This window comes from Canis aureus, chromosome 1 (genome assembly GCF_053574225.1).
Source record: "Canis aureus isolate CA01 chromosome 1, VMU_Caureus_v.1.0, whole genome shotgun sequence".
Lineage (NCBI taxonomy): Eukaryota > Metazoa > Chordata > Mammalia > Carnivora > Canidae > Canis > Canis aureus.
In genome coordinates, this window is record NC_135611.1 from 102,842,891 (window position 1) to 102,859,317 (window position 16,427).

At 57.9% G+C, this 16,427-nt stretch overlaps 1 protein-coding gene across 4 annotated transcripts; it reads right to left on the reverse strand.

The window, feature by feature from the left end:
* Positions 1-1,041: 1,041 nt before the first annotated feature.
* Positions 1,042-16,012, reverse strand: EPN1 (epsin 1). Of its 4 annotated transcripts, none has more exons than XM_077913826.1 (11): positions 15,764-16,012; positions 12,926-13,243; positions 8,263-8,512; positions 7,165-7,289; positions 6,662-6,736; positions 6,022-6,105; positions 4,222-4,507; positions 3,457-3,567; positions 3,151-3,234; positions 1,751-2,008; positions 1,042-1,651 (listed from the first exon to the last, which is right to left on the reverse strand). In XM_077913826.1, the coding sequence occupies exons 2-11, from the start codon at positions 13,151-13,153 to the stop codon at positions 1,443-1,445; spliced, it is 1,710 nt and encodes a 569-aa protein (XP_077769952.1). In that variant the 5' UTR covers positions 13,154-13,243; positions 15,764-16,012; the 3' UTR covers positions 1,042-1,442. The 4 variants fall into 4 exon arrangements, with proteins under 4 accessions (XP_077769952.1, XP_077769955.1, XP_077769962.1 ...); XM_077913829.1 differs by having other exon boundaries at positions 12,926-13,259; XM_077913836.1 differs by lacking the exon at positions 15,764-16,012 and adding an exon at positions 15,262-15,514.
* Between the last annotated feature and the right edge of the window lie 415 nt (positions 16,013-16,427).

Genomic DNA, 16,427 nt, shown 5'->3' on the forward strand with positions numbered 1-16,427 from the left:
TAGAAAGCAAGTCATGACACTCGTCCACAATTGTGCATGCTTGAAAACGTCCATAAAATGTGCATTTTAAGGAGCAATCTTTAAAAGGAGCCCTCTGAAATTACAAATATACAAAATAAAATACATGAGTGATGAAAAAGAACTAGCCCTAAAAGCAAAATGACAACAGAGAAATAACAGGAAGCAAAAGATGACAGAGCCCATGGGGAGTGTGTGGCTGTCCCATGGGCTGGAGTAGGACAGGCCTGCAGAAACCGGCACGAGGAGATGCATGGAGCTAACTTTTCTTAGCCCGATGGTAAATATATTTGGCTCACAGACCAGGTGGTGTCTGTCACACCTACTTGATGCTGCCTTTGTAGGTGTAAGCTGCCACAGACAATAAGAAAATGAGTGGCTGTGTTCCAATAAAACTTTATTTACAAAAATCAGCAGGCAGCCGGCTGGCTTGCCCTGATAGGGCGTCCTGCATTTACTGCCTCGGAGTTTGCCGCAGCCCAGCACAGCAGGGATTGTGCACACCGATGGCTCAGAAGGGGTGTGGGCTCCATGTGCAGGGTGGGGAGGCATGGGGAGTGTGGGGGGGGCAAGCAGAAGGACAGGATTCCACACGGAAGGCAGACAAGTTATCAAGGGAGGGTGAGGCAGAGGCTGGCAGAGGCTAGCAGAGACAGGCACAAGGAGGGGAGACGGAACACGCACAGGCAGGACAGGCTAACACAGTGGGCCACACCAGCACACACACCAATATCCCAGGGAGGAGGGGAGCAGGGCAGGGTGCATGTGGGGGTCCTGGGCTGGGAGCACAGTGCAGGGCCTCTGTGTCTGGAGGAACAGGCCCATCACAGACCAGGCCCTCCTCCCACCCCACCCCACCCCACCCCTGCCAGCCCCTCTCTGGCCCTCCTCTGCCAACACACCCACGGGACCCCCCCTCCTGCCCCTCCCCCACAAGTGCCCACAATGGGGACAGGTCAGAGCAGCTCAGCGGGAGAGCTGGAGCAAACCACTGAGGCAGGAAGAGATGGATGGGAGCCACACTCGTGAGAATTGCCATTTATTCCTGAAGTTGCCAAAATTATCACCAAGGATTCACCAAGGGGTGCGAACGGGGACGAGGAGGCTCAAACACTGATTGAGGGGCCAGTTGGGAGGGAGGGGGATGGATGGGGGGACCCCCAGCTGTCCCTCCCCTTTCTAATGCCACAGGAAAGGGGTCCTCCTCTGGCCAGCACCCCTCCCCATCCCCCATGTCCAGTTTCTCTCCAGGGAGGTGGGGTGGGGGGACATGGAAGAGGGTGTAGTGTGAGTGGGCCCCAGGAGGGGGAGGGTGCTAGGGTGGGGGCGGGGGTCCCCCCGCTTCACATGCACTCACAACACTGGTCTCTCAAGGAGCAGAAATGGGGGAAGCCAGACCAGGCCAAATCCCCCTCCCTCCTGGATTATAGGAGGAAGGGGTTAGTGTTGGGGGCTGGGGGGCCTGGGGGCATCATAGGGGGCAGGCCGGGGCCCCCGCCAAGGGGAGAGATGTATGTCGGTGGTGCTCCAGGGACCGGAGGCACAGGGCTGAGCCGGAGCTGGTTCAGGGTGAGCGTCGCAGGGGGCGCGGGCTGAAAGGGGTTGGTGATGGAGGGGCCAGTGGTCGGAGCTCCTACAGGAGAGAAGAGAAGAGGAGACATGCAGAGCAGGGTCAGGGGTTGCCTGGGGAGGAGGTCAGTGGGCAGGACCGGCCTAGGAGGCCCACACTCACCGCTTGGCAGGAAGGGGTTGGAGGCCTTGGCTCCTGGCGGCGTGGGGCCTGGCCGGCTCACCAGCGAGTCCAGGTCAACGAGGGCTGCATTAGGCCCCAGGAATGACTCTGGTGTCTTCCGTGTGGGCGGTGGGGGGGTTGGAGCAACTGTGGGTGGGGGGCTCCCCACAGCCTCAGCCAGAGAGCCCCCGACCCCACTCATGTCGAATGCCCCAGGACTGCGGGGGGGCACCTCTCCAGCGAGCAGCTCCAGCTCCCCTAGAAGGAGCCAGAGAGGGGGTCAGGGGAAGACGAGCAGTGGGGACCTGGTACAGGGAGGCCGTGGTCCTGTGAGGCAGAGCCCAGGGAGGGACACGCATCCGAGGACACCAGCTGACAACCTGCAGGGCACAGACTGCTGGGAAAGAGCCAGTGAGGGGCAACATGACCTAAGGGATGCTCCTCTGGTCCCACAGAAGCCCCACTGGTTCCCTGGTCCTCAACAGAAGCTTCATGGTGGGCAAACAAAATCCTAGCAGCCTCGGTGACTTCTGTTAGCTTGACATTTGGCTTAAAAAGAGAGATTTAGGAATCCTTTGTGATATCAGGAAATGCACAAACTGGTGCAGAGATACAAGAAAAGGCCCAAAGGAATGTCAACTGCAGACTGTGCAGTAACCAAGGGCCCTGGGGGAGGAGTCGGGACTATGGGGGCCCTGCCTGTCCTTCTCGGTTCACCTCCCATCTGTCCTGCATCCTCCCGCTCCTACAGGTCTGACTCACTCAAAGATGAGCAAAGAAAGGAAGCAAGGGGAATACCACTGCTGCAGGAAGACACATTCAGCACCTCCCAGGTACAGGCTCCTGTGCCCTCCCAACACCTCGCAGGGACGGGTCTTATCTCTGCCTGGAGAAGATGCAGGAGACAGGACGCCCAAAGACAAGGTGCCCCATGGACAGGACGCCTGCTGGACAAGGTGCTACCCTAAGGCAGCAGTGAGCATGCAAGGAAGGGGACACGGTGACCAGAGGCCCCTTGTGGTCACTGTGTTGCCACACTGCTGTCAACCCAGGTATAGCTGGTCAGGCCCTCAGACACACCCAAAGAAACATTCCAGGGAAAGAAATCAATCAGGTCAGTATTTGGGGAAATTCCAGAGAGAACTCTTTATACTATTTTCACTATTCTTGCAAGTTTTCTCTAAGTATAAAGTTATTTAAAACAAACTTAAAACTCTTTTTGAAGGTACAACACCAAGCCTCAATAAAATTGCCCGGGTGCTAGGTCTCATCTGAGAGCTACATCCACCTTGCTTAACCCCTCACTCAGAAGCAGTCCACAGGGACTGCAGGACCACCTGCTGAGGAGCCCACAGGCTGGGTGGGGCCAGGGTGGGGATGGTGGGTGGGGTGGGGCTCACCTGTGCTGCTCCCAGAGGTCGGTAGGGCTGTGCGCAGTCGGTCAAAGTCAGAGAACTCATCTGGCTCAGCATCAAACCCCACTGCTATATGGGCGGGATACCAGCTCAGCTCATCAAAGAGATCAGCCTCCCGCTCCCCCTGCCCCCCAGCACCCAGGATGTCGGCTCAGCTCATTGAGGGGTCCGGCCTCCTGCTGCCTCCCAGCACTGAGGAGACCAGACACATCCCACATTCACCTGTACACCTCCCACACCACACACACTCAGACCCTGTCTGCTTGACCCCAGAGCCCACCCAGTACCTACCTGTGGTGCCATTGGTGCTGGGCTTGGCAGGTGACCCTCCCCAGGGGTCCGAGAAGGCCGGGGCTGGAGCCCAGGGATCAGAGGCAGGGGGGCCGCCAGCTGGGGCCCCACCTGGGTGAGGAAGGAGGCATGTGAGAGGCTGGTGGCTGGAGGCACTGTTACCTAGAATCTGTGCCCATCTCCTCCAGCCTCTCCCTTCTAGGTCCATCACCTCCCCAAAGCCCCACCCTGCTCACCAATGTTGTAGGATGCAGCTAGATAACCCAGGGGCTTCGGGCCCAGCCCCAGCCAGCCCTGTCCCCATAATCTAACCATGGTTCACACACTGCTGGGCCTCTGCCCATGTATCCGTTCCTGGCAAAGCCCTCCTCAGCCTTGGTGCCTCTAGGAAGCCCCCTAAGAAGCTCCCCAGCTGGGAAAGCAGCCTTGGGTGTGTGCCTCACCTAGATGTGCCCAACTCCACACCTCAAGCCCCCACAGCTCCCTGAGGTCCCCACAGGGTATGTGACCCCTTCCCAGCCTGCCTATGCCCAGGCTCTGCAGCCACCCCACCCTGACTCCACCCTAGCAGCCTCTCCACACCCCAACAGCCCGATACCCTTCCCATTGTCCTTCAAGGTTTCCTCACTCACTCTCCTCTGGGCTGTCTTATCTGACCCCCACAGCTGCCTGTCATCCACTTGACTATCTGTTCCTGTCCCCAGGGTATATCCCAGACTGCACACTGGATATGGGGGCTGAAGCAGGAGGACAATCAGCACTCACCATCAGAGCTCCCCCATGGGTCAGGCGTGGGCCCCTCTCCAGCAGCAGGGGCCTGGGTCCCACCCCAAGGGTCAACTGAGGGCCCCGCAGGGGCAGCAGGCCTCCAAGGGTCCCCAGAGGCTGGTGTAGGGGCCGGACCACCCCAGGGATCAGCAGCTGGAGGGACAGGGGCCCCACCCCAAGGGTCTGAGGTGGGGGCACTCATGGGCGCTGGGCCGCCCCAGGGGTCTGAGGCTGGTGGTGGAGCCGGGGCCGTGAAAACATCAGCAAGATCCATGAGGGATGACTGCAAGAGACAAAAGGACAAAGAGCGTATATAGCATGAGCAGTGTAGCCAGGGGACTGGGAAGAGAACCTAGATGACAGACGCTACAGAAGAAGAGAGGGGAGAGTGAGTTGGAGTGTGATGGGGTGTGATGGGGAAAGCCCCACAGCCAAGGAGGGACGGCCAAGGGCCACGAGACAGGAGGAGTCAGCCTCCCCACCTCCCATTCCCGCTATGCCCCAGCTCTGTCTGCCTCCCCTACCACCAGCCCAGCCACCACCAAATGCCAAGAGTGCCACCTGGCCCTGCCCCAAAACCCTCCATCCACTCCCAGTCCCCAGCCGCAGCAAGGACAGAGGCCAAGGTCCAAAGCTACCCCTCACTCACCCTCTGGGAGGTCTGCCTGGGTCTCCCACCCCGAGTCCACCCTGAATAGTCTTGGCCCAAGGCTGAGCACTCATCCCGCATCACCACATACTCCAGATGTCCATGGCTACCCGTATGCACACATACACCCTTGTGCATACAATCTCCCCACATCCGGGGATGAACCCAGCTAACCAGAGCATTCAGCATCTCTGGATACAGAAGTGCCACACCTCTTGTCCCCACAGGACAAAAGTGGCAGGGTGCTGGGACCAAAGCCCTGCAACCCTGGTGCCACCTTCCTCCAGGACACTGAATTGTCAGGCATCAGTGAGACCCTCTGGCCAAGGCTGGCCTGAGCAAGCTTTTCTTTCTTTTCCTGTTTTTATTTTATTTTATTTTATTCTATTTTATTTTATTTATCCATGAGAAATAGAGAGAGAGAGAGAGAGAGAGAGAGATAGGCAGAGGGAGAAGCAGGCTCCATGCAAAAGCCCAATGTGGAACTCGATCCCAGGATCCTGGGATCACGACCTGAGCCAAAGGCAGATGCTCAACCTCTGAGCCACCCAGGTGCCCAAGCTTTTCTATCAAGGGCACCCCCGTGGCTAACCAGCCAGCCAGCCCAACCTCGCTGCCCCCCACCCCCCTGCCGATCAGGAGGGCGTCTGCACTCCTTCACTGTGGAGGCGCTCAGGACACCCACAACGCCTGGTGAGACCACAGAGGAGGCCAACTTGGATGCCCCAGCTACACGGGTGACCTTGGCCCTGACATGTGGAGCAAACCCCGTCCACTCTCAGAGCCAAGAGAAGGGTTGAAGCAGCACAAAACTGAAACAGCACCAAACCTCATTTGTCTCCACTGGGGGGCCTAGAGGCCCAAAGGCTGGGGACCAGACAGGTCTCCCTCACCCACCAACCCTCGGGGTCCAGAACAATGTGAGTGTGGATGAACTCTATGCCGTCCCCTTCCTGCGCAACCAGGTGGGGGTTTTCACTCTACTAAGCCACAAGAACTGACCAGCAGTAGCAACATCTCCCGTAGCAGATACAGGCAAAGGTCTCCGACACAAGCATCTTCCAGTCTCCACACGTGTCCACAAGAAGATGGTTACTTGCTGCCGCTGCCACCCTGACACCCTGTCCCAGGCCCCTGCCCATGCTCACCTCCTCCTGGCCACCGGTCTCCCTCCTGCTCTCCTCTATAGCCATCTGCAGCCTCAGGTCATCCCCGCGGCGGATCCGCTCTTCCTGTTTGGGTCATGAAAGCAGGCAGCGAAGGCAGCTAAGAATGCGAGCAACTGGGGCCCAAGAACCCTCTCCCCCACAGACAAAAGTGACAAAATTAAAATGGGATGTGGACAATGTGTGAGAAGAAGGGGATGGGGAAGAACGTGTGGTCTGGGGGAACGGGGATGTAGGGATGGTGTGCGGGAGGTGGGCCTGGCTTGGCACTGCTCTGACAGGCCTGGGAAGCGTGTGGCCCAGGGGAAGATGGGCCCTCCCACCAGATGCCTGACTGCTGCTGGTTGGAGAGGACCAAGCCTTGGACCGTGGCGGAGGGCGAGGAAAGGGCTCCCTTGCCACCGAGAGCAGCTAAAAGGCACCTGCTTCCCGTACTGGGACTGCACCCACCTGAGGACCCAACTGAGGACCCATGTGACACAGGTCCCATAGCTGGAAATGCTGAGGCAAATTTGTGCACACTAGGGACAGGGCTGGAGGGGGCAGCAGGGAGGGGCAAGGAGGCAGGGACCTGAGGAAGGTCTGAGGGGAGCCCTGGGAAGGGTAGGGAGGCTGCTCTGACCTTGTCGTGCTCCTCTCGGCTCAAACTAAGGGCCAGCTGGAGCTGGACGTCGTCCTCGGGGCCGCAGGACGGGGGCTGGGGGAGAGAGAGTATGAAGGGGCCGGGGCGGGACACAAGATGGGGAGAGAGAGGGAGGGGGAAGGAGAAGAGGAAAGACAGACACACACACAGAACAACAGAGGAGAGCCAGGGATGGACAGAGCCGCAGACATAGTCACACACAGAGAGACAAGCATGGGACAAGAGCTGTGAGGGACAGGCATCCCTGAGAGAAGGGACAAGAATGCCCAGGACGAGGAGAGAGGAAGGCAAGGGGAGGGGGGCAAGGGGAGGGAGAGACAGAATGAAGCAGGGAGGGAGGGACAGTCGACAAGCAAGAGAGGTGGGGGATGGGGAGACAGAGCACAGGCCCTTAGGAGCTGAGGGGTGAGGGATGGAGATGGGATGGCAGAACCAAAGTCAAAACGCCCTGCCGCGCCCGTCACACCCACCCAGGCCAGTACCTGGTCAGCCTCCTCCTTGCTCATGGCCAGGGCTAGCTGGAGCTGCAGCTCCTCCTCCCCGCTACTCTGTGGCCACGCCTGTTCTGCCTCGGGTGGGGGCCCGGAGCCCACCGCTGCTGAGGAGGCTGCAGTGGCAAAAAGCAACTGACACAGGTGGAAAAAAAGAAGGGGACCCTGTAGCCCCAACATTGGGCTTCCACTGGGAGTGGGGGCAGGTTGGTGAGCCAGGTTTGTCCAGCACCCCCGGGAGATGAGGGACGGGGGTCAAGGAAGGACAGCCCTGCTGGCCCAAAACCACAAGTCCACCAGGTGAGGGAGGAAGCTTGGGAGCCTCAGAGCCCATGACCGGAGTTCCCACACTGTATGCCTGGGGCCTGGTACAGAGCCCATGGGGACACAGGTCCTTCATCCCTGGTCCCACAAAGCTCCCAGCATGTCCAGGGCCTGCATTTTCAGAGCTAGTGGAGAACTGTGTGGCAGGGACCAGCTGGCATTAGGGGAAGGACGGTACCAGCATTCTCAGCCCCCAACCCCATCCTGGGTGTGACTGACACAAGAGGTGACTGGCAGGAGGAAAGGGAAGGAGGGACAGAGAATGCGAAGGAGGTGACCACTTGCAAGGAGGGATGAATGGGGCACAGGGCCTAACAGGTAAAGAACCAGCTAAGCTTGGGGGACATGCCCACCTTCTCCTCCCAGCTGGCCCTCCTCAGAGAGCTGTCACTAATCTCTGACCTTGGGCAGCCCCCCAGCAGGACCAAGGGAGCACCATATGGCAGCTCCAGGGCCTGGGTGGAGGGCAGGGACATACCTGGGCCCTCAAGTGGCTCTTGGTCAACATTTGGGGGTGAACAGAACACTTCTCAGCTCTCGAGTCCCACAGTGTGGGGGAAGGGACAGGGAAGGACCCTCCTGTGAGGGGATAGCCTAAAGCTGAACTCTAGCCCACCTGGCTCGGAAGGAGGGGAGCAAGAGGGCTCAGCACCTGGACACAAGGCACCTGGCAAGGAGGCAGCCCAGACCCTTGGCCACCAGGGTATTTGAGAAAGCCGGGGTGGAGGAGGCTGGGCTGGACCTCCTGGGGGCAGCAGGCCTCACCAGTGGCAGTCTGTGCCAGCTTCTCTTTGGTCTTGAGCGCATGGGCACGCTCCTCTCGCAGCCGGTCCTCATCACGCAGCAGGGCTACCAGCTGTTTGGCCTTCTCACGCACGTTCACACCCTGGTCCTTGCCATCACGGTCCACATACTGGAAGTCCTTCAGCGTTTGCACAGCATACATGTTCTCCTTGCACTGCTGAGACACACGCTCCGAGCCGGTCTTGATGAGGTACTCCATCAGGGTCATGGCCTTCGGGGCAGGGGGGCACACCAGTCACTCACGAGGCAGCCAGGATCCCAGTCCCACATAACCAACCCACATAATATCAGCAGGTGGAGAAACAGACGTGGCCCATCAGCACAGCGGGCACTACCTGGGCATAAGAAAGGACGAAGCACAGCTGTGTGCTGCCACCTGCAGACCCTGAAGACATGCTGAGTGTAAGTAACCAGATGCCAGAGCACACACGGCCCACGATTGTGCTCACGTGAGACATCCTCAGGCACATCCACGGAGGAAGGAGGTTCATGGCTGCCAGGGGCTGGGTGACTCTTAATGGGAAGGGGTTTGTGTTCAGGATGACAGAAATACACTAAACCAGGGCGGCGGGGACAGCTGCCCACCCTGGGAACGTGCTCGATGCCACGGCACTGCGCGCTTTATGAGGGTGACTCATACGGCATGGCATCTACATGTGTCTCGATAAAAAGACATAAGTAGGGAAATAACAGGTGTGGTCACTGCAGCCCCACCTGGGCTTCCCTGAGGGGTGCAGACCCCGCTCTATTTCTCTAAAAGGAAAACCCAAAGTAAGACAGCCAAAGAGACATGCCTGTTAAACAACACTCAAGGCACCCAAGACACAGGAATGGAGCTGCTTCCCCTACCGTCCTGTACACCTGGGAAGCGTCACCACCTCCAATTTAAGACTTTCCCACTCTGAGGATGACAGGGAGGCAACTCCCTTACCCGAATTGGGAGTCTGGAGGGAGGTGCCGAGCCTGCAGGGGTGGTTGAGATCCCGGCTCTCTGTAGGGGACATGTGTGTCCTGGGAACAGGAGGAACAAGAGGACAGGGACGCAGGAGCACCTTGTGATAGCTTTTGTGTTTTAGGACAGGAGAACAAAGTCTCTTTTCAACAAGTTGAAATCAAATGAGAGGGTGCCTGAGTGGCTCAGTCAGTTAAGCATTTCCCTTCAGCTCAGGTCAAATCCTAGAGTCCAAGGATTGAGTCCAGGATCGGGCTCCCTGCTCAGTGGAGAGCCTGATTCTCCCTCTGCCTCTGTCTCTCAAGCTTGTGCGCACGCATACCCGCACTCTTTCTTTTTCTTTCTCACATGAATAAATAAAATCTTAAACACACGCACAGAGACACACGCGAGAAAAAAATCCACAAGGCCGCAGACAAGGGTGCACCTCAGTGTGCGCCCCAGAACAAGGTGACACAAAGGGAGGACCTGGCTGATTCAGCTGAGCTGGCTCAGCAGTTGCAGGACCTGCCAGGGAGCCCTGCTGTGGGTCAGCACTAACTCCCTGCCACCCACGGGAGCCAGGCCTGGATCTGGCAGGCTTCCTGAAGGTGTGTGCCTGTAATCACAGATTAGTCTTTAACCAGCCCTTGGGGTGTTTATGCATTACAGTGGAAAGGAAAGAAGCAATCATGCTGCCAGTCACTCCTGGGCTAGAAGGCAGGCAGGCTCCACCAGTCCTGGGCCAGCTGTGCTCGGACTAGAAGGGCAGCACATAGCACACATCACACACCAGTCTCCCAGCAGGTCAGACCAACAGTTAAACTATGTGAGACCAACAGATCCCAGATAAACCTTGCCTCAGTCCAGGATGGGACTCCCACCCAAAAAATTATAAGAACTCGTTTCCAGGGCTCTGGAAACTTTCGAAGTACAGTTAAATAGACAGTGAACCCGGAAATAACCCAAACACCCACCAAGAGTCAAATGCACATGTATGAGGCAGTGTGCTCATGTGATGCGAGCAGCACACGCAGCAAGATAATGTAAAGAAACCTCCCAGATGTGGCAGGGACCAACCTAAGCAGACACAAAGAACCATGTGCATGAGCCCATGGAAAGTTCTAGAACGAGCTTGGCAGACAGAAGGCAGGGTAGGATGCTTCTGGTGGAGGGGTGTGCTGAGCAAGCCTGGGGGAGCCAGGGACACCCTCTGTCTCCATCTGGGTGCTGGCTACACAGGTGTGTGCACGCAAGAGAGCAGATCAGGCTGTATGCTCAAGATGGGTGCCGCAACAGCAAAAGTGAACATTTTCTCAAAAGCAAGCAGCGGGACAACCCAACAGCCTCTGTTAATTTTCAAAACCACTTGCTCAGAGGTGGAACAACATTGGCATATGGGAGTTAGTCTAAAACAGGGACCGCAACCTTCTTCTAAAAGGCCCAGGTGATCAATAGCCCAGCTTTTCAGGCCACACGGCCCCTGTGCTGACCCCTCAGCTCCATATGACAGAGGACACAGCCGGAGACGCACAGGCCTGTCCGCACCGACAGAACTTTACCTACGAACACAGGTGGTAGGCCAGCTTTGGCCCACAGGCCATAGCGTGTTGACCTCGGTTTAAGAAACAAAACTTGGGGCATCCCCGATGGCTCAGCGGTTCAGCACCACCTTTGGCCCAGGGCGTGATCCTGGAGACCCGGGATTGAGTCCCGCATCAGGGTCCCTGCATGGAGCCTGCTTCTCCCTCTGCCTGTGTCTCTGCCTCTCTCTCTCTCTCTCTCTCTCTCTCTCTCTCTCATAAGTAAATAAAATCTTAAAAACAAAAACACAAAAAAAACTTGAGACCGCTAAGTCCTTGAAGCAGGAGGTGACACAACTGAGCTAGGAGAATGGGGCTCCTCTCCCACCCCCTGCCCTCCTTGTGCCTCAGTGTCCCCTCCTAAGAGGGACCAAAAAATGTACTTCACGGGGGTTCTGTGCCCACAGCAGCATGTCTCCAGCAGAGCAGAGCCCCATAGGGCTCATCTCCCTACCACACGGTCCATGAGCCCCACCAAGCTGCTCTCAAGGTTTCTTTTTTTTTTTTTTTTTTTTTAAGATTTTATTTATTTATTCATGATAGTCACAGAGAGAGAGAGAGAGAGAGGCAGAGACACAGGCAGAGGGAGAAGCAGGCTCCATGCACCGGGAGCCCGACGTGGGACTCGATCCCGGGTCTCCAGGATCGCGCCCTGGGCCAAAGGCAGGTGCCAAACCACTGCGCCACCCAGGGATCCCCGCTCTCAAGGTTTCAAGAGGCCCTCCCAGTCCTGTCCCCTCCCTTTACCTCCACACGAAGGCTCATCCAGACTCCCCACCTTTTCCCTGATTCTCAGCTACACAACCACCACCCAGTCCTTCACAACAAAGAGCCAAATAATTGAGGCAGCACAGACTCTGTGGAAATGAGGACCCACCCCAGGTTTGTTGAGATGGGCATACAAATGAGCCAGAGCATTTTCAGGTCTCAGGAACAGGACAGAGCGTGGACAACACAGGCCCCTGCTGGAGTCCATGGGTCTGGGGCTTCATCTGCCTGGTCCGTGGCCATAAAGAGTAGGCCCTCAACCAACATTCAAAGGCGTCGGCAGCAAGAGGACTCCCTGACACTGCTGCACCTCACACCAGCTCCACCCCCAGCAGCCAGACCCTCACATGGAAGGAGGTCCACAGGCCGCTCTGAGCCACACAGCCAGGAGTGGGACCTGGGCACCTGCCCCAGCCCATGCCCAATGCCAATTCCCAACCCAAGGGGAGGACACCAGGCCCCAGGATAGAAGACAGGAAACCATCTCACTGAGCATTGCCCAAAGACATGTTCCCTTTGACCACCACCCATGGTCTTGTCTGTTCACTGAAAGAGGACACATGCACGTGTCACTGGGGACCAGTCAACAGACTCTCTGAGGGGCACTCTACCTACATTTACCAAAATGACACAGGCATGCGCCCCTCGACCCAGAACTTCCACTTCTAGAGAATGACAAACATACAAGGATATCCATGGCAGTCCTGTTCACAGAAGCAATACATCACAGACCACTTAAAAATTCATCATTGGGTAACTAGCAGGTGACGGGAGAGAGAAAGGAAAAAAGGTAGCAAATCTGCTATATTCTGATGTGAAACCATCTGTAATATTTAAACTCATCTTTTTTTTTTTTTTTAGAACTGGGGTACAGCTTAGATGTGATCAAATCCACCGGTTTTCATGTGCACTTCTGTGTTCTGATACAGGATGGTACCACGGCCCCCAAATTCCCTGGTGCCTGGGGACGCGCACACACGGGTCATCCTGGAAGACCACACACAAGCTGAGGACACCAGCTGCCCCAAGAGGGACCAGGGCTGTGTGTGCACAGAAGGACGAACACCATGCACCTGCTTCGACCCTCTATGTGGATGAATCTTGTGAATGCGCTGTTTTCAAAGTGAATTTAAGTCACAGGCCTCAAAATCTTAAACCCTTGTGTTTGTTGCCCTTGTTAAATGAGAAGAGGAACAAAAGGAGAGAGATTTCACGTAAAGACCTAGTACTCCAGCTTCTCCTGCAAACTGGGAAGGCTGGACCTAATGGCACTCCCAGCAGAGCCCCACACCTGCCCATGAAGACGTGTGCACGTGAAGCCCGCTGCAGCCCGGGCACTGACCTTGTAGACGTGCCGCCAGTTCTTGCCATGGTCATTGAGCCGCTTCCAGATCATGCTCATGATCTCAGAGAAAGCAACGACGTTGTAAGTGAGGTCCGCAATCTCAGACATTAGGGAGCTGGATGGGCCCCAGGGGTCGTTGCTTGTGGCTTCTCGGACCTTGATCTCGGCCTCCGAGTAGTTGTGGACTATGTTTTTCATCTGGCGCCGCAGGGACGAGGTCGACATGGTGGCAGGTGGTGGCGAGCCCCTTGGGGTGTAGTGAGAGGAGGAAGCTCGAAGAAGCAGACAGCGGCAGGGGCTGCTGGGTCACCGCATCTGAGGAGGAAAGACCCTTTGGAAACACAAGTGGGACCTGGGGCTGGCTGGTGCACACCCTCCTGGGGCTCCCCGCTGCCCCTGGGGCCTAGAAGCTTCTGGCTTCTGTTAACCCCTGACTTAGGCAGTCTACCTTTCAGTTCCTCAAACATGCCCAGCTCCTTCCTGCTTGGGGGCGCTGCTCAGCGAGGCAGAATGTACCACAGAGGATCACAGGTTGGGACACCTCAGCTAGGCACATCCCGGCCACCTGCCTTGGGTGGGCCAGGAACTCTGGCATTTCCATTTTCCGCTCTAACAAGTGGGGTTTTATCCCGTAACCCAGTGGATAGGAAGTATGCTGTGAACACGAGATGAACACCCTGCTCTTCCTCTCCCTCACTGCCCAGGTCACTCCCACTCACCCCAAGAGCTCCGTGTAAGATTCCCAAATTTCACACCCAAACACCATGGTCATTGTTGCCCAGGGGCTCCAGAGGCAGACTGTGCCACCCTCGTGACTTTATACTAGTCCAACTCTGTAGCTACAGTCGACCCTTGAACTCCAGGGGGACAGACACCACGTCTACATGGATGTGACTTTTCCAAACAGAGCAGCTGACTCAGAAGAGCTGGAAGGAGGGAGGGCAGGGAAAACCTCCAGAGCAGGAGTGGACAGGTCAGACCCTGAGGCAGACACAAGGACACATGGAGAGGAGACCAGAAAGGAACAAAGAGGCGAGAGGCGGGGAATGCCAGGGGTACGAGGCGTCCCAAGGGTGGGAAAGCTGGAGGTTCAGGGAGGAGAGATAAGGATGAGCATGGCTGCTGCCTAGGTCCCTGCAGCATGCCAGGCACTCCTGGACCAAAAGATGACCATTATCTCATCCAATGCCACCAGCCTCATTCTAACTGACGAGAAGACAAGGGTTCATGGAGGCTTAACAACTCAGCCAAGGTCACACCCAGCACAGCAGCAGACTCAACCTCTGGCTGCTTGGACACCAAAACTTACACTTTTAAACTAACTGGTGCTGGAACGAAGGCAACGGAAGAAAGAGAAGGCTGGGAAGCAGGCAGACAGTGACCGTGACAGCAAGCAGTGACATGACCCTACTCTGGGCCAGGCATTCTGCCCCGTGCTTTATGCACAGTGACTCAACTAATCCTCCCAACTCCATGATTCACAGCATCTCACAGGGTAGGGAACTGAGGCACAGCAAGAGCCGCCTTTCCCTGGCTCCAGAGTGGACTCTGACAACCACATCTATGCCGACGAGCCTCCCACAACCCGCCTACATCCTGGGACAGGCAGCCAGCCCCAGCTCTGAACTCAGGCACTGAGACACACACAAAGACACACACAGTCAGGGGGCCGAGCAGGCCAGCCGGAAACACTGAGGTGAAGAGCTGAGGGGACCAACACAGAGGATGCAGAGGAACAGGAACAAGACAAACAAGTGGAGAAAGAGGCGTCAAGAAACCTGGACGGAGGAGACACAGCAAGCTGAAGCCAAAGGAGACAGACACGTGGCAGACGACACAGAGCAAACACAGAGACCCAGAACGAAAGGATAGCAACCTGGCACTGCAAATTTACAGGAGAAAAACATGGTACAGAACACACAAAGCTTGGACCCAAACTCTGGCTGTGAGCTACCAACAGGAGCCAGTCTGCACGACTCTGACACACAGCAAAGAATTCCTACCTGGCAGGCCTGGTGATTACATACGATGGGTACATACAGTGCTTAGCTCCCTGTCCCACACATAGTGGGACCTCAATAACGCTGCCTGCCAGTCACTACCAGAAGCAAAGAGCATTTCCAAAAGTGTGGTAATGGAAGATGCTCCATTCTAAGTGCAATTGTAGGAAAGTGCGTTAGAAAAAACGTCAGGGCATCACACAGCTAAGATTTCAGGTACTGCTTAGGATGGGACCAAGTTTTCCAAAATAAACGGATTCAAAGAAAGGTTATCAGATCAGACGGAGGACAAATGCGAGGGCAAATCCTGCGAGGGGTGTTCAAAGGACTCACAGAACACAGAGCGCGGGTCGGGATCTGTGAGTAATCATGGAATCCAGAGCTCCAGGCGGCGGACCGCAGGGCCACGTCCGTGCACACCCACAGCCCCGACCTGGCGGGCGAGGGGGCCTGGGTGTCACCCCAGATATACCACAGGCCGGCGAGCACGGATGGGGCCTGCCCGCGGAGCCCGGCTCCCGAGAACCCGCGGGAGGGCACAGGGGGGCCAGGGGCTGCAAGGAGGAGCGCGAGGACGGCAATGAATGGGAAACAGGCGACAGGTAAGCCCCGAGGCCCGGGAACTGCAGACACGAAGCCCGGCCGTCACCCCGAGCGCCGCGCGCGGATCCCAGCGGACAGCGACGCCCGCAGCAACCGAGGCCAGGGCGCAGGCCGGCGGACACCCGAGGCCGGCTGGCCGCACACACACAAAGGCCGCGGGGCTGAGCCAATGGGCCACACGCGACGGACGCCCGAGCGCCCTCAGCCCGCTGCGCCCCTGGACCGCGCTCACCTCGGCCCCTCACGCCGGGCTCCGGGGGGTCATGGCGGGCAACCCCCTGCCCCCGCTCGGCCTCGGTGTCGCGGGGCGCGCGCCTGGCCGCGGGCGGCGGACGCACAGGCGCACTCAGGTGCACGGACGGAAGCACGGAGTGGGCCGCACGCCGACGGCCCCGCCGCCCCGGCGCCCGGGAGGGGCGCAGAGAGCCGGGCGGGGGAGGGGAGCCGCTGAGCGGACGGGAAGCAACCGGAGGCGACGGACCGGAAGCGGAAGTGGCGACGCGCTCCTCCCTCTGCGCAGCACCCGGCGTACTAGCCCGCAAGGAGCCTACGCAGCCGCCACTTCCGCGGCCCTACCCCCCCCTGCTCAGCGTCACTTCCGGCGCGCAGGCGCCCCAGCAAAACCCAGGGGCCAACCTCGGAGAGCAGGCCTTATTAGAAGGATGAGGGCCGGCCAGCGCGGCCGAAGGAGGCGGGGAAGGGACTGTGTAGTCGCCAGCTCACGCGGCCACGCCGCCCTCTGCACCTTGCGGCGCTTTGGGGAACTGGCGTCGCCAACACCGCCTCTCCACCGCGCGAACTAGCCTGCCGCCACGCCCCCCCCCTTCGGCCGGAGCAAGCGGCCACGCTGGCAGGGTGTGCCCCGAGGGCGCGCCAAGGGCGCGAGGGGAGAGGTC

Coding starts and splice junctions, on each gene's coding strand:
- EPN1 (XM_077913826.1), bottom strand. CDS start 13,153: ATGTCGACCTCGTCCCTGCGGCGCCAGATGAAAAACATAGTCCACAAC. Junction 3,235..3,456: donor CAGCACCAATGGCACCACAG/GTAGGTACTGGG, acceptor CCGCCCATATAG/CAGTGGGGTTTGATGCTGAG. Junction 2,009..3,150: donor GACCTCTGGGAGCAGCACAG/GTGAGCCCCACC, acceptor GGCTCCTTCTAG/GGGAGCTGGAGCTGCTCGCT.